The 22,162-nt window shown below is 60.2% G+C and overlaps 14 protein-coding genes across 14 annotated transcripts; 9 read left to right on the top strand and 5 right to left on the bottom strand.

Annotated features, from left to right (window-relative positions):
- Nucleotides 1-159: 159 nt before the first annotated feature.
- OT_ostta04g02400 (CRAL/TRIO, N-terminal domain) lies at nucleotides 160-1,476 on the top strand (the record flags this gene model as incomplete). Its single annotated transcript, XM_022984500.1, has 1 exon — nucleotides 160-1,476. The coding sequence occupies one exon, from the start codon at nucleotides 160-162 to the stop codon at nucleotides 1,474-1,476; it is 1,317 nt and encodes a 438-aa protein (XP_022838762.1).
- Nucleotides 1,477-1,797: 321 nt separating this feature from the next.
- OT_ostta04g02390 (Glycoside hydrolase, superfamily) lies at nucleotides 1,798-4,173 on the top strand (the record flags this gene model as incomplete). The annotated part of the gene is made up of 1 exon (XM_003078727.2): nucleotides 1,798-4,173. The coding sequence occupies one exon, from the start codon at nucleotides 1,798-1,800 to the stop codon at nucleotides 4,171-4,173; it is 2,376 nt and encodes a 791-aa protein (XP_003078775.2).
- Nucleotides 4,174-4,237: 64 nt separating this feature from the next.
- Nucleotides 4,238-5,013, bottom strand: OT_ostta04g02380 (Histone chaperone, ASF1-like; the record flags this gene model as incomplete). Its single annotated transcript, XM_022984499.1, has 2 exons — nucleotides 4,238-4,755; nucleotides 4,905-5,013. The coding sequence occupies 2 exons, from the start codon at nucleotides 5,011-5,013 to the stop codon at nucleotides 4,238-4,240; spliced, it is 627 nt and encodes a 208-aa protein (XP_022838761.1).
- A 318-nt stretch (nucleotides 5,014-5,331) lies between these two features.
- On the top strand, nucleotides 5,332-6,360 carry OT_ostta04g02370 (Peptidase S16, lon N-terminal; the record flags this gene model as incomplete). The annotated part of the gene is made up of 1 exon (XM_003078724.2): nucleotides 5,332-6,360. The coding sequence occupies one exon, from the start codon at nucleotides 5,332-5,334 to the stop codon at nucleotides 6,358-6,360; it is 1,029 nt and encodes a 342-aa protein (XP_003078772.2).
- Nucleotides 6,361-6,487: 127 nt separating this feature from the next.
- OT_ostta04g02360 (Cystinosin/ERS1p repeat) lies at nucleotides 6,488-7,417 on the top strand (the record flags this gene model as incomplete). The annotated part of the gene is made up of 1 exon (XM_003078723.1): nucleotides 6,488-7,417. The coding sequence occupies one exon, from the start codon at nucleotides 6,488-6,490 to the stop codon at nucleotides 7,415-7,417; it is 930 nt and encodes a 309-aa protein (XP_003078771.1).
- A 90-nt stretch (nucleotides 7,418-7,507) lies between these two features.
- Nucleotides 7,508-8,845, bottom strand: OT_ostta04g02350 (unnamed product; the record flags this gene model as incomplete). Its single annotated transcript, XM_022984498.1, has 1 exon — nucleotides 7,508-8,845. The coding sequence occupies one exon, from the start codon at nucleotides 8,843-8,845 to the stop codon at nucleotides 7,508-7,510; it is 1,338 nt and encodes a 445-aa protein (XP_022838760.1).
- Nucleotides 8,846-9,100: 255 nt separating this feature from the next.
- On the top strand, nucleotides 9,101-10,195 carry OT_ostta04g02340 (unnamed product; the record flags this gene model as incomplete). Its single annotated transcript, XM_003078721.2, has 1 exon — nucleotides 9,101-10,195. The coding sequence occupies one exon, from the start codon at nucleotides 9,101-9,103 to the stop codon at nucleotides 10,193-10,195; it is 1,095 nt and encodes a 364-aa protein (XP_003078769.2).
- Nucleotides 10,196-10,319: 124 nt separating this feature from the next.
- On the top strand, nucleotides 10,320-11,777 carry OT_ostta04g02330 (unnamed product; the record flags this gene model as incomplete). Its single annotated transcript, XM_003078720.1, has 1 exon — nucleotides 10,320-11,777. One exon carries the CDS (start codon nucleotides 10,320-10,322, stop codon nucleotides 11,775-11,777), a length of 1,458 nt encoding a protein of 485 aa, XP_003078768.1.
- A 45-nt stretch (nucleotides 11,778-11,822) lies between these two features.
- Nucleotides 11,823-12,581, bottom strand: OT_ostta04g02320 (unnamed product; the record flags this gene model as incomplete). The annotated part of the gene is made up of 1 exon (XM_003078719.2): nucleotides 11,823-12,581. The coding sequence occupies one exon, from the start codon at nucleotides 12,579-12,581 to the stop codon at nucleotides 11,823-11,825; it is 759 nt and encodes a 252-aa protein (XP_003078767.2).
- A 141-nt stretch (nucleotides 12,582-12,722) lies between these two features.
- Nucleotides 12,723-14,573, bottom strand: OT_ostta04g02310 (JmjC domain; the record flags this gene model as incomplete). The annotated part of the gene is made up of 1 exon (XM_022984497.1): nucleotides 12,723-14,573. The coding sequence occupies one exon, from the start codon at nucleotides 14,571-14,573 to the stop codon at nucleotides 12,723-12,725; it is 1,851 nt and encodes a 616-aa protein (XP_022838759.1).
- Nucleotides 14,574-14,784: 211 nt separating this feature from the next.
- OT_ostta04g02300 (Ysc84 actin-binding domain) lies at nucleotides 14,785-15,552 on the top strand (the record flags this gene model as incomplete). The annotated part of the gene is made up of 1 exon (XM_003078717.1): nucleotides 14,785-15,552. One exon carries the CDS (start codon nucleotides 14,785-14,787, stop codon nucleotides 15,550-15,552), a length of 768 nt encoding a protein of 255 aa, XP_003078765.1.
- Nucleotides 15,553-15,648: 96 nt separating this feature from the next.
- OT_ostta04g02290 (Nucleotide-diphospho-sugar transferase) lies at nucleotides 15,649-18,156 on the top strand (the record flags this gene model as incomplete). Its single annotated transcript, XM_003078716.1, has 1 exon — nucleotides 15,649-18,156. One exon carries the CDS (start codon nucleotides 15,649-15,651, stop codon nucleotides 18,154-18,156), a length of 2,508 nt encoding a protein of 835 aa, XP_003078764.1.
- A 13-nt stretch (nucleotides 18,157-18,169) lies between these two features.
- OT_ostta04g02280 (Zinc finger, C2H2, LYAR-type) lies at nucleotides 18,170-18,796 on the bottom strand (the record flags this gene model as incomplete). The annotated part of the gene is made up of 1 exon (XM_003078715.1): nucleotides 18,170-18,796. The coding sequence occupies one exon, from the start codon at nucleotides 18,794-18,796 to the stop codon at nucleotides 18,170-18,172; it is 627 nt and encodes a 208-aa protein (XP_003078763.1).
- A 361-nt stretch (nucleotides 18,797-19,157) lies between these two features.
- OT_ostta04g02270 (RmlC-like jelly roll fold) lies at nucleotides 19,158-22,145 on the top strand (the record flags this gene model as incomplete). The annotated part of the gene is made up of 1 exon (XM_003078714.1): nucleotides 19,158-22,145. The coding sequence occupies one exon, from the start codon at nucleotides 19,158-19,160 to the stop codon at nucleotides 22,143-22,145; it is 2,988 nt and encodes a 995-aa protein (XP_003078762.1).
- Nucleotides 22,146-22,162: the final 17 nt, after the last annotated feature.

The following is a 22,162-nucleotide window of genomic DNA, read 5'->3' as shown; positions in this document are numbered from 1 at the left end:
CCGCGAGGCGTGTCCCGATGGGTTCTACGTGTTTTTAAAACGGACTCGAGACGCATCACGCGTCGCGCCACGTCGCGTCGCACCCTCGCGCGCGCCCAAGCGCCCGCGCGTCATCGCGCGGTGAACCTACGCGTCCGTCCCGCGCGCGCGTTCGTCACCATGTTCGCCTCGAGAGGGAAGAAACCCGCGTCGAAGAGCGCTCGAGCGCTCGAGACCGTTCGAGGCGTCGTTCAAAAGATCCGTCGGTCGAGCGTCGTCGTTGACGTCGAAAAGTCGCTGATGCGGTCGTGGAGGGTGTATAAGAAGGCGATGACGGCGTCGAAGGAGTTTAAGCACCTGAGGAAGACGCTGCCGGGATGGGTGATGCGGAACGCGCGGTTTAAGCGATTGGCGTGGAACGACGACTTTGCGTGCGCCTTTGTGTTGCTCTCGCCGGTCGCGTTGATAACGCTCCTGTGGTGCGTCGGCGCTGTGGTGCGGATGGTCATGCGGCGTGACGCGAACGACGTGTATCGCAAGGTGTTCGGCAAGGCGAGGGAGAGGCAGAGAAGCCTGGCGAGACGCGAGGCGGAGGCGAAAATGGCCAAGGCGCTGCCGAACCAACCGCCGGAGACGATCGATCGAACGCAGAGCGGCACGGTGATCAACATGACGACGAAGGATTCACAAAAGCTCTTTGAGCTCAGGACGAAACTCGATGAGGCCGTGGCGACGGACGAGACTTTACTTGCGACGCCGGCGCTCAGAGCGTTCGTCACAGACGCGTGCTTGTGTCGATACCTGAGAGCGCGCAAGTGGAAGGTTGACAAGGCGTTGAAGATGCTTATCGAGACCCTTCGATGGCGCGCCGAGCGTAAGCCCGAGGCATTGACGTGGGATGATATCGAAAATGAGGCAAGCACCGGAAAGCAGTACAGGAGCGGTCGAGACAAGCGCGGTCGCCGAGTGCTCGTCATGCGCCCGGACCGTGAGAACACCTTCAACCACGTGGAAAACATCAAGTTCTTGATCTACACTTTAGAAAACATCCTGTGGAAATCATCTCGCCCGGGCGAGCCGCTCGGCTCCAACGCCGATCTCGCTCCGGAGCAAATCACCATCCTCATTGATTTCACGAAGTGGTCGTTGAAGAACGCGGTGCCGATGGCCACTGCGCGAGAGACTTTGAGTATCTTACAGAATCACTACCCCGAGCGCCTCGGGCTCGCGGTGTGCTTCAATCCGCCGACTATTTTTCGCGTCTTCTGGGCCGTCATCTCGCCCTTTATCGACCCGAAGACGTACACCAAAATCGTCTTCGTCAGCAAGCGTCGCAAAGCCAAAGCCGCCGCCACGATGGGCGCGATATTCCACGCCGCGAGCACGGACACCGACCTCGGCGGCGCCGTGGACCCGACGTGGAACTTCAACGATTACGCCAAGCACATGCGCGATTACGACGCCAAGAAACTCGACGTCACGCGAACATGGGCGTAGTATTTAATCTCAACTCCCGCGCACCACAGAAAAGCACGGCGTGATCTCCCAAAAGCGCCGCACGGGGCGTTTTTCCACGTCAGCCGAGCCACTCGTCGACCGCACACGCGCGCTTGCGCGAGCGCTCGAGCGAGCTTCTCCGACGCGTTCGGCGTGGAAACGCGCGAAAGAAATTATCCACGCGCTCGTCGCGTCGTCGCGTCGATCAGACGGCGACGTCGCGTCGAAAACGTCGACACATTCGTCGCGCGCACGCGGCGCAACAGTAAATTTGTACCGCGCACGTGTCGACACCGTTCGGGAGGAAGCGACCGTCTTTCGATGATCTCGACGACGCGAATCGAGAGGTTGAATTCTGTTTCATTGACGTCCCGCGCTCGAGCGCGTCGACGGACGACGACGCGGGCGGAGCGAGGGAAAAGTCGCGAACGGCTCGGCGTGCCGAGGCACTCGAACGAGGGAGCGCAAGATGCCGAGCGCGAGGACGAGAAGCACGGCGACGGGGTCGGGGCGAGACGCACGAGGGTTATACCAAAGGCACGACGGGCGCGAGCGTCCGCGCTCACGGGGGTATCGGGGCTCGAGCGCGTCGCTGTCGGTGAATGGTTCGGGGGGTCGGATTCGAAGACCAAGACGCGGACGACGACTTTGCGATGCGGAGAGGCGCGCTTGGTGGTGACGCGAGGCGGGAGCGTGACGTTGAAGCGTGGGAGTGAGATCGTGTGCGAGGCCAAGTGTGCGCTGCCGGCGTTGGCGTTGACAGAGGATGGCGTGGTCACGCGCGACGAGAACGGCGGGGCAACGATTACGTGGGGACAGTGGGCGTCGTTAGTGATTCGACCGAGCACGTCGGCGACGGAGGAGACGTCTTGGTGCGTGGGTTTGAGAGATGGTTTTGTTTTGGACTTCTCGGTGGCCGACGCGGGGTTTTTACACTACACGGCGGAGATTCAGTTGGATTTGGATCGCGTCGGAGAGGTCTACGGCGGATCCCACCTCATGGCGCAGCACTGGCCGTTGAACGAAGGGTGCATGGAGATTGGTCCGCATTATCCGTTCGACAACGGGCCAAATGGGTTAAACACACTCGTTTCATCGCACTGGGTCACGAGTAAGGGTGTCGCCGTGGTCGCGGATCCTGACACTCCATACTTCCATGTCGGCCTGAACGCTCCGTACGCGACGTGGTTCGACGGGTTCATGAGCAAGCGTAAATTCGGCGTCGGTATTCAGAATGCAACGCGAACCATACTTCCAATTCGTAAAGGGCGTCGTGAGGGCGACGGTCTACTTCGCCTCCAGGCGAGAAACTCGTTTCACAAGGGGTACGGCCCGTTCAGCATGAACCATCCGATGATTGACTGGGTTTCTCCGAAGCACGTGGGCGAAACGCGAAGACACATGCGCGTCGCACTGTGTGCGAATGCGAATGTTAAGGACGCGACTATGAACGTGTTGGGTACGCTGCAAAAGCCCAAGGCATCGCCGCCGTCGGAAGTTCTCCGAGCACCTATTTGGACCACCTGGGCAAAGATGAAGACGAATGTCTCTCAAGAAAAGGTGCTGAACTTTGCGCAAGAAATTTTGGATAACGGCATGCGCGGGAGCGTGATCGAGATCGACGACAAGTGGCAGTGCGCGTACGGTGATCTCGAATTCGATGAATCTAAGTTTCCGAAGCCGGGAAAGATGGTGGAGCAACTGCACGCGATGGGTTTCAAAGTCACTGTATGGGTCATGCCGTTCATCGCGGAGGACACGAACGCGTACAGAGAGGGTAACGCGAAGGGGTATTTCGTCAAGTCCAGCATTCGCAACGGATTCTTCAACTGGTGGCAATCACCTCCGGTCGTCGCGTTGGACGTCACGAATCCGGAGGCCGTGGACTGGTTCGTTGGGAGACTAAAGCGTCTGCAAGAGAAGCATGGCATTGATGGCTTCAAGTTTGACGCCGGAGAGCCGTGCTTCTTGCCCAGACGTTTCGTCACGCACACGCCTTTGTCGCATCCATCCGAGTACACGCGTGCTTGGGTGAATAACGTCGCCGCGCGGTTCGATCTCGCCGAGGTCCGTAGTGGCCATAACACGACTGGCAACGCCTCGCTCGTTCGCATGGGAGATCGTTTCTCCGACTGGGGTATTGAGAACGGTTTGGGATCCATTATTCCGGCGCTTTTAACCTCGGGCGTGCTTGGGTACCCGTTTTGCCTCCCAGACATCATCGGTGGCAACGCTTACTTCGGTAAGAATCCCGACGAGGAGCTCCTTGTGCGTTGGACGCAGGCGAATGCGCTCATGCCGGCGATGCAGTTTTCACTCACGCCTTGGTCATCCGGTGCTGGCACCACGGAGTTGGTCGCTCGGGCGCTGGAGAAGCGCGATCAATTTGTTGACGCGCTTGTACATCATAGCGAACGAGCGGTAGAGACGTTAGAGCCTATTTGTCGCCCGTTGTGGTGGCTCGATCCGGAGGACAGCGAGACGTTTCGAATCGGCGATCAGTTCGCCATCGGCGATGACGTCATTGTCGCTCCTGTAGTTTGTAGAGGCGCGAACGAAAGAGCAATTTATTTGACCGAGGGTCGTTGGCGCGAATTAGCCAACGGCAAGGTCCACGAGGGCAAGCAATGGATGCGCAACTTTGAAGCGCCCATAGGTGCCCTCCCCATCTTCGTACGTTGCGACGTCGAGGCGTAGTTTTATCATGTGATTCATTCTTTCATTGTAAAGCGCTAGATTTTATCCTACACGTGATCAATCATCACCACAGGCCCTGCGTCTGTCCCGGAGCCTGCTGCTGTTGGAAGAAGCCCGCTTGGTCCTTTGAGAAGTCAACGCCCATTCCGCCTTGCTGGACCTCTTGGTTTTCGTCGCCCATCATGGCGTCCTCGGACGCCACGTTCTCCATCCCCGGAATAGCCTGCGCGTCGAAATCGCACGGGAAGCGCGTGACTCGCGGTTTGTCCGCCAGAATGTTGCGCATGACCCGATCCAGTCTCGGCTGTGAAGGCGGGTCTTCCCGCAACTCTTCGTCCGCGTACTCGTTGTTCACGTAGTACCCGACGCGAATGAACTCCTCGTTGTTGTACGAGCACGTCACCAAGAGAACGGTTACACCCAAGATATCCTCCGCCGGGATCTTGCTCACGTCGGGCGGATTCGCCTGGAACACGAACTTGTACGCCCCGCGCACGACGGGTCCCACGAGCACCGTATCCAAAACCTGATCGTACTCGTCGTCCTCCGCGCTCCCGACGTAGGTCAACTTCCACTCGAGATCTGCGTGTCGATCCATTCCCGTCAGTCAACCCGCGCGCGCGTCGCTCGATCGAGCGTCTCGAGCGCCCGAATCCCTCGCCCGAACGTCGCTCGAATTTCAAACGTCAGCTGTCGCCCGCGCGTTCGAATCCACTCCCCGCTCCACGCACCGTGTCTCAGATCCTGCAAGCACTCGTACTGTATCTCAAACTGCAACGGCGACGAGAACATCTGCGGATTATCCAGCACCTGCACCGACGTCACGTTGATCGCGCTCATCCTTTGCTCGAATTCAAATCCACCGTCCCACGCGAATCCGAATCCCACGAGAATCCACCGCGAATCCACCGAGCGGTCGTCGGCACCGTCCCCGACGCCTCGCCCGCGCCCCCGGTCGCGCGCGCACGCGCTCGCGCCCGCGCTGATTCACCGCGCGCGCGTGTCGCGTCGACGCCGCGATCGACGACGGCGCCGAGCGATGTCGCGTGTGCGCAAACAGTACGCACGTCGCGCGTCACCATCGCGCGCGTCACCATCGTCGTCGTCGTCGTCGCGCGTCCGCATCGTCGACGCCGCGATCGACGCCGCGCGCGCGCGATGCCGACGACGACGCGAACGACCGCGCGCCCGTCGCGCGGTGGCGCGACGTGCGGTGGCGCGCGCGGGGCGCGGACGCGGCGCGCGTCGTGGACCACGGTCGCGCGCGGGGCGGGCGGGTACCTCGATTACGCCGCCGCGCTGTCCAAGGAGTTCACCTCGGTCGAGCTGCCGAGCCTGTTGTTCCCGCGCGCGGAGACGCTGCTGCCGGGGAGCGCGATGACGCTGCACCTGTACGAGGCGCGCTTCTTGGCGCTCCTGGACGCGGCGCGGGCGAACACCGGGGGGTTGATCGCGCAGTTGACGTACTTTGAGAACGAGAGCGGTGAGGAGGGGTTGCGGGTGAACTCGTCGGCGACGTTGGCGAGGATCGAGTGGGTGAAGCGCGAGGCGGTGGGGGCGACGGTTCGCGTCGCGGGCGAGGCGCGGGTGAAGCTCGAAGGCGTGGTCTCGCGCGAGCCGTACATCACCGGGGTGTACACGCACGTGCCGCAGATGGGGGACGTTGGTACGTACGTGCCGAGTGATGCCGAGCTCGCGCAGGTTCGGGAGGTGACGGATTACATTGAGAACGCGGTGCGCGACGTGATGACGCTGAGCGACCGCCTCAACGGCGATGCGTCCGCGAGCGCCGCCGAGGGCGAGGGCGAGGACGAGGAGATTGACGGTATGTGGACGCACAAGGAAGTTGGGGATCTGCGCACGGCGATGCGGTGGGTGGACGCGCCCGCGATCACGATCGAGCGCATAGAGACGCCGATATCCATGGAGGACGCCGACTGGTCGCGCGCCGACGGTTTCACCGGACACAGCGAACTCGCGCGCGCCGAACGCTTATCTTTTGCCGTGCTTCAAGTCGCCCCGGCGTCGACGCCCTCCGCTCTTCGCACGTTAATTTCTTGCCGGGCCGTGGCGATGAGCGCCGAGCACGGTTTGATGGATAGACTTCGCCTGTGCGTCTCCGTGTTGGAAGATCAGCTCAACACTCTGCGGGCCAAGGTGGCGCTCAAGAGCACGCTCGGCGGCTGATGCGCGAACCATTTTATCATTTTTATCATTTTCATCACGTTGTCATGTGCATCGCGAAAAAAACGAACCGTTTCTCTCGTCTCGCTTCCCGTCGCGTCGCCCGGCTTCACTCGCGCGCTCGCGCGGAATGACCCGGTGCACGTGCGCGTCCGACGACGCCCTCGAGTGGGTGCGTCGGTCGTTCGGAGAGTGCGTCACCAACACTAAGGAGCTCGTCGGGTTTTACCTCGCGCTGCTCACGATCGCGTGCTGGATGTGCGCGCAGGTTCCACAGTTGGTGAAGAATTACAAGCTGAAGTCCGCGCGCGGCTTGTCGCCCTGGTTCCTAACCCAGTGGCTCGCCGGAGACTCGTTCAACCTGATCGGATGTCTCGCCACCGGAGATCAAAAGCGGACGCAGACGTACACGGCGGTGTACTTCGTCCTGAGCGACGTCGCGCTGCTGTTGCAGTACGCGCACTACGAGGCGCCGAACGGCGCGGGAAGAAGACGAACGACTCGTGCGTCGACGCGGGCAAACGGAGAGGAGGGTTCGATCACGGAAGAGTTGATGGAGAATTATAACGGTAGCGTCGAGGGTGAGAGCGAGTCGGAGAGCGACGCGGAGATCGGCGGACGCGCGCGAGAGCGTGGCGGACTTTCACCCGTGGGCGGTTTCGTCCTCGCGAGCGCGCTCGCGCGCTCGACCTCGGGGCTAGCGGATATCATGGATCCGAACGATTGCGAGTTCAACGCCAATCCGGAGTGGTTGCAGAGATTCGGAAGGGGGATCGGGTACTTGGCGACGATTTTTTACTTGGGCGGAAGGCTCTCGCAACTCGCAAAGAATAGACGACGACAAACAGTCGAAGGACTTAGTATGTACATGTTCATGCTCGCCGTCGCAGCGAATCTGTCTTACGGTATGTCCGTGTTGTTCGCCAGCAAAAAGAGCGATGACACTATGCGAGCTTTGCCGTGGCTATTAGGTAGCTTGGGGACAGTCGTGTTGGATGTGTCCATCTTGGTTCAGAGCATCGTTTACAAAAGGCGCTCGGCGCGTCGACGTTCGTCGTGATCGTCCAGCGAAGCGCGTTAGTAATGTTGTATGAATATTTGAGATTTCAGACCAGCCTAAAAACATCCGCGCTACGAAGATTAAAGATACTTAAACAGCATCAAATGTTTCAAATGCCAACGCGTCGAGATCCTCGGCGAGGTTTATTGGACTTGGATCTCTTTCAGCCTTACCAAGCTTAACGTCTGAGTGGCGATGTTTGTACTCGACCTCATCTTCATTCTCATCGTCATCCTCATTTTCAACTGGGACTTCATCCTTGGAGTAATAATCATCGTCTTCATCCTCACTTTTTCCCGCTTGCAAAGATGAACTAGACTTCTGTTCTGTTGCCTTCTTTGCGCTCTTCCCCGCTGTTTCTTCGTCTTCGTCTTCGTCTTCGTCTTCGTCGTTGTCGTCTTCGTCGTTGTTGTCGTCGTCATCGTCGTCGTCGTCATCGTCATCGTCTTTGTCGTCTTCAGCGGCCCTATTGATCTCATCATCATCGTCGTCGTCCTCATCGTCCTTCGTGCGCTTCTTATGTGTCTCAACAGACGAATGTTTGTCGTCGTCAGTTCCAGCATGATGGTGTTTCTTGCTCTTCACCTTGTCCTTAGCGTCATCGCCATCGTCATCGTCGTCGTCGTCGTCGTCGTCGTCGTCATCAAGATCAAGCTTGGACGTCAAGGCGCCGCCATCCCAATCTTTTGGAGGCGTCTCTGGCGGTACACCAAATTTCTTTTGCTCTTCACAGTGCTTGCTCTTCACCTTGTACTTGTCGCACACCAACATCGGACACGTCGGCCAGCCCTTTTCGGCCTTCTTCGCATTCTTAACGTTACAGAATCTGCATTTATTCGGCCCGCCCAGGCAACCGGGCAGCGGTCCCTTGCACTGCTCATCCTTGTATTGGTAGCGCCCAAGCTTTTGATCCTGCGCGTTTCCTACGCACTTCCCGAGAGAGATCCCATCGATCATTTTGTTGTGCTCGATGACGTGCCGACGAAGTATCGACCACGCGACCTCTCGCTTAGACATCTTCTTCCCATCCATCTTGCATCCAAATGCGTCGTGCTCGTCGCAAACCTTTTGCGGACAGAGCGGCCAGTCGTGGTTACGGTTCGTCGCCATGTGCGTCTGGCAGAAGCGACACATCGTCTTCTTCCCGAGACACCCCGCGGTGGCAGCGTCCGCGCATTTCGCCGTCTCAATCTGATACGTTCCCACAGCCATGTCCCCGTCCGCGTTGGCGCAGTTCTTCGTCGATCCCTCGTCGACCTCCCGGCGCTTTCCCAACCCCGCGAGCGAGACGACCGACCCCCCGCCCGCGCCCGCGCCCACGACGCCGAGCGCGCACGCGCCGACGAGCGCCAACGACGCGATGCTCGTCACCGCTCTCCACGGCGTCCACCATCCCCCGGCGCCATCGCGCGGAGACGCCTCCGGCATCGACGGCGTAACACCATCATCGCGCGTCGTCGCCGTCGTCGTCGCGCGCTCGACGTCCGCGTCCGCGCCTCGAGCGACCAAGGGCGCGCGCTCGGACGCGCGCATGTTCCTCCCTCACCGCTCGCGCGCGAGGCCTCGCGCACGGCGCGCGTGGACGTGTGACGCGCGATCGATGTGACGCGCGTCCGACGGTGGGTGTTGAGACTCGGCGCTCGGTGCGACGCGCGCGCGTCCCCGCACGGTGCGACGCGGGCGATGGGGGACAGCGCGCGAGAGGTGGACGAAAGCGAACGCACGCGAGCGAAGGCGTCGTCGTCGAAGACGTCGAAGACGTGCGCGGCGTGCGGGAAGACGTGCAGGGGACTTCCGAGGTGGAAGTACAAGGATTCGAAACAGTATTATCATTACCAGTGCCCGAGGGACGACGATGGGAGCGATGCGACGGTGTTGGCGCCGCGGGAGAGCGATATCGAACGAGAGTGGTCGAGACCGACGCGGAAATCGACGCGCGGGGGGAGAAGGGTTGAGGTGAGGGAGTCGAGAGGCGCGCGCGCGCGGTTGGCGCGAAACGAGGCGGAACCGTCGACGAGCGGTGACGGATCCGGTTCTGCCGCGCTGGCATTCGTCGATGGCATCGTGAAGGCGATCGAAGAGTTTGACGCGAGGGGTGGATTGGCGAAGCGCGCGTTGACGGCGGCGAGCGCGACGTACGTCGCCGGCGCTTTCTTGTTGGTGTTGCCGAGTTCGATTTTAGCCGCGGTCTCCGTGTTCGCCATCGCGCTTCGAGCTGCCGTGACCGCGGCGATCATCATCGCCGCTGTCGTGTTCATCGGTGCAGCCGTCGCGCGTAGAGTCTCTACCGACGAGGAATCATTCAAGGAGCGGTTTGCGCAAGCGAGTCGAGCGGCGAAGGCGCTCGCCATGGGCGTCGTCGCGGCGTCCGGCTTGTCCACAATTGTGGACGCCCCGATGACGCCCGAGAGAGTGGGTGCGACGAGTAGACTGATGTTCGACGACCCGCTTCTGAGCGAGACTCCAGAAACGCCACGGTTGAGTCCGCCATCGGCGCCGTCGCCGCGCGAACGCGCCGAGGCTGAGCAAATCCGTCGACTCGCCCAGGAAAAACGTGAGGCCGAGCAAATGCTCGAGGAAGCGAGCGTGACGATTGAATTCTTACGAGATGCGCTTCAATCGGTCGACGACGCTCGCGCGAGCGATCGCGCGCGGGTCAGCGAACTCGAACGCAAGCTCGCTCGCGAGTCACGCTCGGTGCAAAAACTTAGCCGTCGCGTCGCCGCGAGCGAGCGCGAGCGCGCCAACGCCGAGCCGTGGATGCTCGACCCGAATTAGTCAAAGTTTTCTGCGCGTGTAATCATCGTAAACGCCGCCGTAGCATCTCGCCGAGTTCACTCGTCCCGCTCGTAGGCGCGTTGAGCCGCCTCCGCCCTGTGCGACGCTCACGAAACCGCATTCCATGTCGCGCAGTGCCGCCGCGCGCGCACTCGCGCGCGCAACGCGCGTGGTCTTCGTCGTCCTCGTCTGCGTCGCGTCCACGCGCGTCGACGCGCAAAAGGACGTGCGGACGACCGACCAAAGAGAGATCGATGATTATCACTACGTCTTCTCGAGCGACTGTCAACCGTACATGACGTGGCAAGCTCGCGCGTTATACGACTCCTGGGTGAAGATTGGCTCTCCAGGGAGACTGACTCGGATATTGTCGTGCACGGAGGAGGAGTACGCGGCGTACGCGCACGACGATGTGGTTCCAGAGACGACGCACGCGCCGAGTTACGTGTGGTACGCGAAAGAGCGATACGGCGACGAGGACGGATACGCGGCGTACAACTTACCCGGGGGGATGAATTACTGGGCGCAGAATGTCGGGACGGATCGACGGTGGGTGGTCAAGCTGGACGCGGATATGATTTTGTTGAAGCCGATGACGGTTACGGAGATACCGGCGCGGAAAGGACAGACAGCTGCGGGGATATACGGGTACTTAGTGGGCGTCGATAACGGTATGGCGAAATGGTTTGTGGACGAAGAGACTGAGCGAAGGCTCGCTCGCGTGGGTGGATGGGAGATTTTCGACGCCGATGACTTTAAGCGCATGACGCCGAACTGGCTCGAGCAAACCGTTAAGGTGCGCATGGACAAAAGAGTTTGGTATCCGTACAAGGGCACCGGGGACGTGTACATCACTGAGGATGCGCCCAGACCTTGGATATCGGAGATGTATGGCTTCATCTTCGGATGCGGCATCTCCGGGCTGACGCACAATGTCATGCCATCGACGCAGCTGTACGCCGGGTACACACCGTGGGATGAAGCCAGCGAGGACCCATTCATCGTGCACTACGGTACCAAGTTGGACGACGGCAAGGGTTACAAATGGGATAAACACTACGACGAGGGCCATGTAGAACGCATGACGTGCGAGACGAAGAATGTGAAGCCGTTTCCAGTGGTTCCGTTACCTCGAGAACCGGGAAAAGGCGCGTCGGTGAAGGAGCGACGAGAGTACATCAAACTCAAAATCATGTACATCACCGTCACGAGCATCAACGAATCGGTGAAAAAGTACAATGAAGATCGATGCGATCCAGTCGTTCGCCGGGCGATGCCCGATAAGGCGCCATCGCGAGCTCCGACGGTCGAGCTAACGCGGAAACGTAAACACGTTTCGGATAAGACGCCGATGAAAAGTGTCAACGCCAGACTTGAGTCTGAGAAGTCCGCGAGCGAGGCGCTCAGAGAGATGCGGCTCCTCGAAAAAGAGCTTGTGCACGAGAGTAGAATGCGTCAGCTCTGGACGTACGCGGTCTTGTCTTGGATAATCGGCTCCGTCTTGATTGGATACCGAGTGTGCTCGAAAAGACGTGTACGCTCGCAGAGACGTGAAAAGAACCCATTTCGCGTTCCAGTGTGAGCGCGAGACGACGTTAGAACGTAGGCGTGTATTGGTTAGATCAAGCTATTGCAACGAATTGAAGAACATGATACTGACGGCGGCGATAGTGATGAAGATGGGTACGGCGCTCACCAGGTACAGGGGCAGGAATCCGAATATCGTTCCCTCCTTCTGCTCCTCCGCCGGCTCTTCCTTCGCGCGCACGCGCCTAGGATTCGCCGTCTTGATCCCCGCCGCTCGCATAGAAATCTCCTCGTATCTCGACGGCCCCTCGTCGTATTGCGTCGTATCAATCTCCGCGTCGAGTCCCGGCCAATTCCTAAACTCTTCCAAAACCGTCGCCACCGCGCGCGCGTCCGTCGGCCGCTCCCCGCGTTCAATCATATCCAGCGTCTCCATCTTCTCCTCCGCGCTCACCCCGCTCTCGTCCTCAATTCCGTACCGCTCTCTCTGTTCCGCCAATCGCGGGTCCTCGATTCCAATCGTCAACTTCACTTCGTTGAACGACATCTCCCGCTTGACGTAGAGCAGTTTGAGCCAATCCTTGATCTCCACCACCATGTCATCGATCAGCCCCCCGTCCGCGGCGTTCGTCGCGGTGGAGAACCCATCGAACCCAGCGGTGGATCCTCCGATGGACGACTCGTCCTCGGCGCGTCGCGCGACGTCGCGCGCGACGCCGGAGACGACGCCACGGCGCTCGCGATTGACCAGCGCGGTGGGCGACGGGCGCGCGCGGGGCATCGCTCGCCGGTACGCCGTGTGCGCACGAGCGCGCGCGCACGCGGGGGCGGCGACGGCGGTGATGACGGCGGAAGCCATGGCGCGCGACCGCGATGGATGGGCGTCGACGTGTGATGCGCGAGCGCGACGGGACGGGCGGGGTGAGGTTTATCCGCGGAGACGGAACGACGCGCGGCGGCGTATCGGATCGGATCGACTTGGGCGTCGCTTGGTCGTGAATCACACCTCGGTCGAATCTCGAAATCTGATGTTGACGTCGTACGCGTCGTCGAGCGTGGCGCGAAGTAATCGCTCGGCTCTGTGCGCCAAGGCGAGACGTTGGTTGTGAAGCAACGCGCGCACGACGTCGTCGCGCGTGTCCATTCGGTACGGCGAGAACGCGTGCGGTTCCGGAACAGCGCACCGGCCGATCGGCGTGAAGAATTTCTCAACGTTAAGTCGGTGTCTCTCTTCGTTGAACTTCCATTTGGCGGCCCAACCGTCGTACCAGGGAGATCCGCGCACCATGAGATTGTAGAATCTATTCCATTGTTCCTGCGCCGACGCCTCGTCCGAGTCGCGAGGCGTTAAATTTCGCTCGATCGCGCGCCAAATCAGATCAACACTATGTGCGAGTTCGTAACTACCGCCGTACGCATCTTCTTTGGCGTTCTGGAGCAGCGTGACGAGACTGAAACATTCGTCACTCTCGCTAAAAAGTCTACGTACATCTGGCGGAGTGATGGTCCATAACCAACCGAGTCCGCGGTCGCGTGTACGATTCTGGCGAATGTCCGTCAACAGCTTCCACATTTTGCTCTTCGTGAGATTTTCTATGTCATTCATCCGGGAAAAGTCACAGTCTTCCCGCCTCGCGTCCTCGTCTCCCGCGCTCGGACCTGCAGGTGTCGGCGACTCTGGGAGTCTCTCACCGCGAGCGTACATTTCGGCTTCGTTACGTATGTCCACCTCAAGCGCCGCTTCAAATGCTCGACGAAAGTAATAAGTATTCTGCTTTCCCAGTACGCCGTCGAAAAGTGTCGCGTCGCCGACCACGTTGTAATCAAATTTTGTGCGCTTATCGGCGGAGAAAAGAGCGCTCTCGTCGTAGTCATCCGAGTAGAACGCAGTTGGCTCGAGCGTCTTGTTGAAATCAGAAGTCCACCAGTGACTCAGCGCGACAGTGTGCGGCTCTGACGTGACGTGATGGAGCCATCCACTCGGAATAAAAATGGCTTCACCCGCCGAGATCGACACTGTTCGCACGTGCGATTTCTTCAATTCTTCCGACTCGCGCTCCGCCGCTGAGTTCAATGGACGGTGATCTCGCGATCTCGTGCGAGGATTCACTGGATAGGTCGGTAACGCGTGATTTGACATGTCTGTCCCCGCGGCGTACAACTCGACGCCCTCCTGTCCCGGCGCAATCGCAGGAGGCTGCAGAGTAATCGTCTTCTCGCCCTCCAGCACGACGAGCAAATTATCGTAGTTATCGTAATGCCAATTCGTCTCCACCCGGTCTCGTCCGTTGATCCAACACTTCACGCTCACCCCCCTCTCGCGTAGGTACGCCCCCGTCCGTCCCCACGCCTCGGACACGGGGTCCCACGCGACGTCCACTTGCGCCGCGTACCACTCCGCGCGCGCGTCGCCGCGCACGTACGCCTCGAACGCCTCCCGACCAACCTCCACGAACGCGCTCGTCCCGTCCCCCGGTCGTCCACTGAACTTGAACGATCGCGCGTCATCATTCCCTCTCGCTCGCTTCGTCGTCGTCGTCGCCGTCGTCCCGTCCCGCGTCCCGCGCGCCGCGTCGCCCCGCGAACGCGTCGCCGTCACCCGCACCGTCCCATCACCCCTCGGCGTCGCCCCCAAGTGCGCCGCCAACTTCACGCACCGCGCACCGCGACTGTCCGTCCGAGTCGCCGACGTCGAGACGCCCGCGCGCGCGAGCACGCCGTCGCGATCGAACGCGCGCGCGAATCCATCACTCGCGCCTTCGCGCGTCCACCACGCCGCCTCCGCGCGCGCGCCGAGCCGCGCGAGGACGTCGGCGGCGTCCGCCCCTTCCCCCGCCCCCGCGCGCGGCATCGACGCCCCCGCGCGCGCGGTCGCGGCGTCCGACGACGCGCGCGCGCGGAGCGATATCGAAAGGCGCGCGCCGACCGGTGCTCGAAAGGCGCGAAAGGGACCACACCGGTCGATGTCCGCCTGTCGATCACCGGTCGAGCATCGATCGGTGCGAACACCCACGCGCGCGAACGATCGCGTCGCACACGCGCGCCCGCGCACGCCGCGCGCGATGAGCTCGAAGCACTTGCAGGTGAAACGGGAGATCCTGCGAGCGATCGCGATGTTGGAGGATTACACCTCGAGCGCGACCGCGGACGGGGACATGGAGATCGGGAGTGAGATTTTGAGACGGGCGCGCGGGGTGGCGTTCTTGACGTCGTACACCGTGGGTTTCTTCGGCGGTGGGACGTTCTCGCACGGGGTGTTGATCGCGAAGCGACCGAACAGCGAGGCGTGGGGACCGCCGGTGGCGCTGAGCGGGGGGGGGGCGACGGGGATGTTCGGGGTGGGATATAAAGAGGATTCGCAGGTGTACGTGCTGGACACGGACGAGGCGGTGGAGACGTGCTTCACGGAACAGAGCGTCAAGGTTGGATTGACGGCGAGCGTGAGTCTCGGACCGCTCGGACGATCGATCGATGGGAGCGCGTTCATCGGGATGGACTCGAAATATCAAGCGGGGCAGGAGACGAGAAAAGCCGTCGGCGTCCATCACTACTCGTACTCGAAAGGGGTCTTCATCGGCGCGGGGGTGGAGGTGTCGTATTTCAGCACACGAGACGACGATACGAGGGACTATTACGGCCTGAACGACGACAACGTGCCGGAGTCGCAGCTCCCGAGCGCGAGGATGATTGTTCGCGGAGACGTGACCATCGACACCACCGCGCACCCAGAGGTCGAGCAGCTCCTCAGCGCCGTGCAATTCGCCGCCGGGGACGAGAGACCGGGCGCCGCGATCAACACGCACGGTACGAGTTGGCACACCACTGTGTAAATCATACCCCAATTTTCGCGCACATTTCATCTTCGCTCCCGTCGCGAACCGACTCGCGTCGTCCGGCTCTCGCTCGCCACACGTCGTCGCGCACGGATGACGCGCGCCGTGACGCGGCGGCGCATCCGCACCTTCCCGTGTCGATGTCGCGTCTTTCTCCCGTGCGCGCTCGTCATCGTCGTCACCGCGTTCGCGTCCGGTCGCTCGAAGAGTGCGGGCGCGGAGCGTTGGGTTGACGCGCAGGACGCGCGCGCGTGGATTACTCCCGACATCGACGTCAATCGCGGGAACGACGTCGCGAAGCGCGTCGATGCGGTGATATCAACCGCACCGCGCGTCCCCGAGGTCGGCGTTGCGTCGCCAAAGGCGCGAGGGACGACGGATGAAGACGCGGACGACGCGAGCGGGACGGAGCGCGCGCGCGGAGAGAGCGGAGCGGATGACGACGAGTTGTCGATCCCGAGCGCGTGGACGGCGGGCGAATGGAGTGGTGTAGATAGTAATGCGTGCGTGTCTCCGGGAGCAGACGACGCCGAGCGCGCGTCGGAGGTGGTTCGGGGGACGAAGAGCGCGAAGCTGGACGCGCTCGGACGGGGCGCGGACAGAGAGGGCGGGACGCTCGTCGTGCACGGAGGTGAAATTAACGATCGCGTGCGCGCGGCAAAGGCGACGAACGCGAGGTCGGTGGTGGTGTCGGTGACGAGCGAGACGGAGCGACAGGTGTGCGAGGATGCTGGAGTGCCGTCGCACCTGCCGACGAAACGCTCGTCGGAGAACTCGAGCGGATGGCTCACGGCTCGATGGGTTCTCTCAAGAGGTCACGTCGTCGTCTTGGCGTCATCCGAGGCGAAGTTCGCCTTAAACCCGCTATTGTCCATTCACGACGACGGTGCAGATGTGAGCGGGACGATCCGTGGTGATGGAGATACCAGAGCGCGCGTCGTCGGTATGAGCGATCCGGAAATGGGTTGGTCCGCATACTCTCAGTCTATGGCGATACCGCTCGTCAGGACGACCTTCCTCGTGCTTCGCCCTACGCGTGCGACGGTATCTCTCGTCGAGTGGATATCGAGCGCCAGCCAGGACGAGTTTGACGGAACGGACGACGCGCTCACCGACGAACTTCTCATGCCAGCTCACGATGCTCGTCAGCGCGCCGGAGCGTCTTTCCGTTTACTAAATTCAGAGTGTTTTGGCGGACGTGGAACCGTAGTCAAGGTTCCAGATGGCGCCACGTCATGGGATGGGATAAGCGCGCACCAGGACGCCATCATCAAGGCGACGCCTGAATTTAAAACGGCGAAGGATCATGTGCGTCGCGACGAGAAATGCGGCATCGCTAAGCAAGCAGAGCGAGTGGGACCGAAACCACGACCGTTGCGCTTCATCGCGGATCCGGACGGGATGTATCCGGTTGGTTGCGACGAGTTATCAGAATTGTGTCAGGTGGTGAAGAAAGTGGCGAAGAATCGCGAGATTCTGGCGGCGGTGAGCAACAAGAATATTTTTTACATGCTTGGGCTGTACATCGATGGGTTGAAGCGGACTAACATCACAAATTACGTCATAGTCGCCCTGGATAAAGAAACCGCAGACTGGTGCAAAGAACGAGACGTACCGTATTACCATAGGGAGCTTAAGTCCATCACGGGTTCGACGGACAATCATGCGACTTCGGGGTTGAAGTTTCGCATACTCAATGAGTTCATCTCCACTGGCACCTCCGTTTTACTTTCCGACGTGGACATCGTTTGGATGCAGGACCCGTTCGCTTCTGGGACAGGAGGGACCAACGAGCGTATGATTTATAGAGATGCAGATGTCGAGGGTATGACTGATGGCTGGGATGATCTTTCGTCGTACGGATGGGCTTGGAACGGTATGAGGCGCCTCGTCGCGAGGAATAGCGGTCTGTTTTACGTGTCGGCAACGCGGGAGACAAAAGTCATGATGACGAGGCTCGCGGAGCGCATGGCCACGGAGGCCAAAACATGGGATCAGACGGCATATAACGAAGAGCAAGTGTACCTCTGGGGTCAGTCGAATCATAAGGTGTACTCGGGCACGAGTCAACGCGTGATGAACTACGTCTGCTTCCAAAATTCGAAGTACATGTTCCGTTACATGCGATATGACGAGGAACTTTATCCCTTACACAGGCCGGCGAGCGTGCACATTAACTACCATCCGGAGAAGCCTGATCGTATGGTTTCCGTCATCGCGCAGTATTGGAAGGGCACCGCGGGTGCGATTGATGTATGGAACTGGGGAGAGGGTCGTTCAGATTTGGACAAGTGCAAGAAGCGCCCGCAGGACAACGGCATCGAAAAGTCACAACTCGCCCAATCAATTTTGAAGAGGATGGAAAATGGAATCGGTCACTGGGGTGGTGTTGAGGGATTAAAGCTCCGCGCTGATGGGACGCTGACGACGCCTTGGGGTGAAGGCAAGTGGGGCGTTCATCCGAGCGAGCAAAGCGTGATTTACGTGGACTTCATCAACACGCCGCACTTACTCACCTACGTCGGCGACAACGAAAAACAACAGATGAAGTTCAGATCCAAGCGATGCTCGGATGGAGACGAGGTAGACGTTCGACTGTGATAATAATAAATAGCTACTTCTTCAACTTCTTTGACTTGGATGAGTCGTCCGCAGAAGACTTCCTCTTCTCTTTCTTCTCCTTCTTCTCCTTCTTCTCTTTCTTCTCCTTCTTCTCCTTCTTCTCCTTCTTCTCCTTCTTCTCCTTCTTCTGTTCCGACTCGGGCTTTGCCGTGTCTTCGTCTTCCTCCTTCGCGTCGCCCGCCGAGCCGTCGCCCGCCGAGCCGTCGCCGCCACCCGCCCTCGCCCTCGCCCCCCTCGCCTTACTCTTGTGCTTCTTCCCTGCCGCGTGCCCTAACAACGTTTCCTGACTCGTACACGTCACGTTGCAGCACGCGCACTTCCACGGCGGGCCCGTCGCCAGGAACTCCTCCCCGAACGCCTCCGCGCCCGTCCCGCCGCCGCCGCCGCCGCCGCCCCTCGCCGCGTTCACCCGCGCACCCGCCCCCCCCGGCTTCGTCGCCGCGAGCGCATACTTCTCGTGTTCCGTCACGCACGACACGTGCGCCTTGACGCCGCGGTAATCGAACGTGCACGAGCAATCGATGCACGTGAAGCTCTCGGCGGCGCACGACCGCGCGTGCGCATCGATCTTCGGCTTCTTCACCGTGTCCCCGCACGAGTCGCAGTTGAACCAAGGCATGGCGACCGCGCGCGTTTTTTTCCCGTGATTTCACCGCGCGCGCGACGTCGAGCGTGCGTCGCGTCGCGGCGTGCGGTCGGCGAGGCGTCGCGCGCGAGCTCGCGCGCGACGCGTCGAGCGCGCGTCAGAGCGTGGTGTCCACCGACGACGCGTCCACGCGCGCGCGCGAGGGGCGACGCGCGTGGTGATTTTATCCACGCGCGCGGCGCTCGATTCGCAGCGCGACGGCGGCGAACGGGCGCGCGAGAGAGGCGACGCCGTGCGACGAGGCGTCGAGGAGGGAGCCAACTGTTTTGGATTTAAACGTCTCCGGTAACGCGCGTGGGCGCGCGTGGGGCGATCGAGAGGGTGGAAGAGGGCGATGGGGTTGTTCCAAAAGTTTTTCAGTCGCACCCGGACCTCACGATGGTTAAAACGCGAGACGGAGAGCGAAAGGCGCGCGCGCGCGGGCGAGAGTTCAAACGCCTCGGCGGACAAGGCGCTCGGCGTCGCGGTGAGTAATGTCACGAATGAGCATCACACGTTCATTCGGATAGAGTGTAGAGATCGAGTGGGGTTGTTGTGCGACGTCGCGACGCACCTCACGCGCAGTGGGGTGAACGTGGTGCAGGCGGACGTGATGCGGGACAGTCGAAAGGCGCTGTACACGCTGTACGTGTGCGAGGAGGATTCGAGGTGTAAACTGAGCGAATCAGCGAGTGAACAGCTGCGAAACGAGCTGGAGGAGTTGGTGAATAGACCGGGCGGGCCGATTGCGGCCACGGAGCTGCGAGCGGATACCGAGGATTTGTTGTACGAGCCGCAGGTGGCCGAGGAAGACCGCGACGAGGAGTTCGTGTCAAAGGAGCGAAGCGTGCATGGCGTAATCTTCGACGACAAGGACGTTGCGAACGCGACGGAGATTAAAATGCAAGTTCTCGACAGACCGGGCTTAATGGCTGATTTTTGCGCTGCATGCGTATCCAGGGGCGTGAGCGTGCTTCGAGGAAATTTGTTCACTGTAGGCGATACCGTGGAGAATTGTTTCCTCCTTTTGGACATGGAACACCACGGTAAGGTGGCCGACAAAGACGTGGCGTACATCAAGTCAGTGCTCTTATTGCGACGACATCGTCGAGCGATCTCGCAGCGAATGTCCATCAATCGACACGCGGATTTCATTCCCACCGAGCAAGCTTTGCCGGGCGTTCGGGAGGATCAGTCGGGAAGTCAGAACACGCAGTACATCGACTTTGACACGCCCGTGCAGTCATGGGAGATCGAGATATTTGCCTCGGCGCTTCGCGTGATCCCGGCGGTGCGACACGCCGGTTTGGCTGGCTTACTCGTCGAGGCGCTGAGCAATGCGGCGACCCGCCTCGTGTTTCCGGCTGGCGTGACTATCTTACAGCAAGGCGAGGGAGCGGATACGTTTTACTTGGTCATCGACGGTAAGATTGAAGTCATGCCTGAGGGGACGTTCCTTAAATCGGCTGATACGTGGGGAGAAGAGGTGCTCATCGAGAGCACGCCGTCACCGTCCAAGCTCGTTGCCGTCGAGGACTCTGTACTGCTGGGAATCACTCGAAAAACGTTTGCAACGGTTATTCAAAACGTCATGTCAAACGCTCGAAAGTCGGCGTATGAAGCCGTGTTTCAGTGTCCTGTGTTCAAACCTTTCGAACACGCAAGTTTGGAGGCTCTCAGTGAGCTCCTCGTGCAGCGAGGTCGACGCGCTTACCGGGCGGGAGAGGTCATTTATCGGGATGGTATGCAGGCGAAAATGTTCATGGTGATGGATGGCGAGGTCGAATGTACGATCAAAGGGGACGACTCGATGGAGACGCGAAAGATCGTAGGCGGTGGGTATTTTGGAGACGAGATTTTGGCCGGAGATACGACGATAAAAGGCGTGTACATCGCACTCACGGATGTTGTTCTTTTGACGTGCACTCAAACTTCTGTCTTGCAAGTCATCGGCGTCGATTCGGTCACGCCGGAGCGTACAGAGGATGGTACGCCGGAGAAAGCGTCTGCCGGCGTTAACATTCCCCACGCCGACGGCCGGCAGCGAGGATCAAACAACGCCCTTGTCGGGCTCATGGCCACCAAGTCGAGCGCGCCCAACCTCTCGCTTTTCACCGAGGCGTCTCCGCCGTCACCCTCGCGTGCGAGCGCTTCACCCTCGAGAGTTTTCAGCACCTCGAGGCTCACCAAACCCTTCTCGAGTTTTGCGCGCACGAAAAAGTCCGTCGCGTCGACGGGGCACCTCCCGGTTCTGGTCGAGGAAAAGGCAATTATCGACTCTCCGCCCGCTACGGCGTCGAAGAAGTCCTCCGCGCTCAGCGGCTCGTTGCGATCGCACAGTCCCCAGCTCACGGAACTTCAGAGCGCAAAGAATCTTAACGAATTCGAGGTTACGGACGTCCTCGGCCAAGGCATGGTTGGTCTCGTGTTACGGGCCAAACACAAGGGATCTGGTAAGATTTGTGCCATCAAAACCATGCCAAAGGCGCAAATTATTGAGAACGGCGAGGAGGAGCACTGCGTGGCGGAGAAACGCGCATTGGAGGAACTTCGACACGCACCCTTCGTATGCAACTACTACACGTCGTTCCAAGATCCATGGGCTCTGTACCTGGTCGTCGAAGACTGCGTCGGAGACATGTTCGATCTGTTCAATCAGAGTGGCCTGCCAGGGATCGGGCAAATCAAGGTGTACACGGCGCAAGTGTTGCTCGGACTCGAGTTCATTCACAACGCCGGCTACGTCTATCGCGACATGAAACCTGAGAATTTGCTCTTGCGCTCGGACGGCTCAATCACGATCGGCGACTTTGGATTTGCGAAGAAGCTCGCCAAGGGGGAGCGCGCGTACACGATCTGCGGGACGCCAGATTACCTCGCCCCTGAGCTCATTTTGCACCAAGGGTGCACGAGAGCAGCGGACATTTGGGCGTTTGGCATTCTGGTGTTTGAAATGATCGCAGGATTCCCCCCGTTCAGAGATCGCCAACGGCGCGAGCTGTACAAGCGCATCGTTCATGCCGATTTCGCCGCGGTTCCGGTGCCGCGTCGCATGGATAACGACGTGCACGATATGTTGACGCAGATTTTCGTTCGCGACGAGTCGTTGCGTCTGGGCATTCGCGCCCCAGGTATCGGCGCCATCAAGGGACATCCGTGGTACGAAACCATCGATTGGGACGCCGTTATCAGTGGTAAGCTTCGACCCTTACACTTTCTTCCGCAACAACAGCCGCGCGCGGAACTGTCGTCCATCAGAGACGCCAAGACGGGAAAGTTTAACTGGATGTGCGATTTACCTCCGATGGTGAACGATGATAAGTTTACCGGTTTCGATGAGTAGTCATGATGAGAAACTAA

Source organism: Ostreococcus tauri, assembly GCF_000214015.3.
Source record: "Ostreococcus tauri WGS project CAID00000000 data, contig chromosome 04, whole genome shotgun sequence".
Classification (NCBI taxonomy): domain Eukaryota; kingdom Viridiplantae; phylum Chlorophyta; class Mamiellophyceae; order Mamiellales; family Bathycoccaceae; genus Ostreococcus; species Ostreococcus tauri.
The sequence above is the reverse complement of the archived record's forward strand: the minus strand, read 5'-3'. Positions and strand labels throughout refer to the sequence as shown.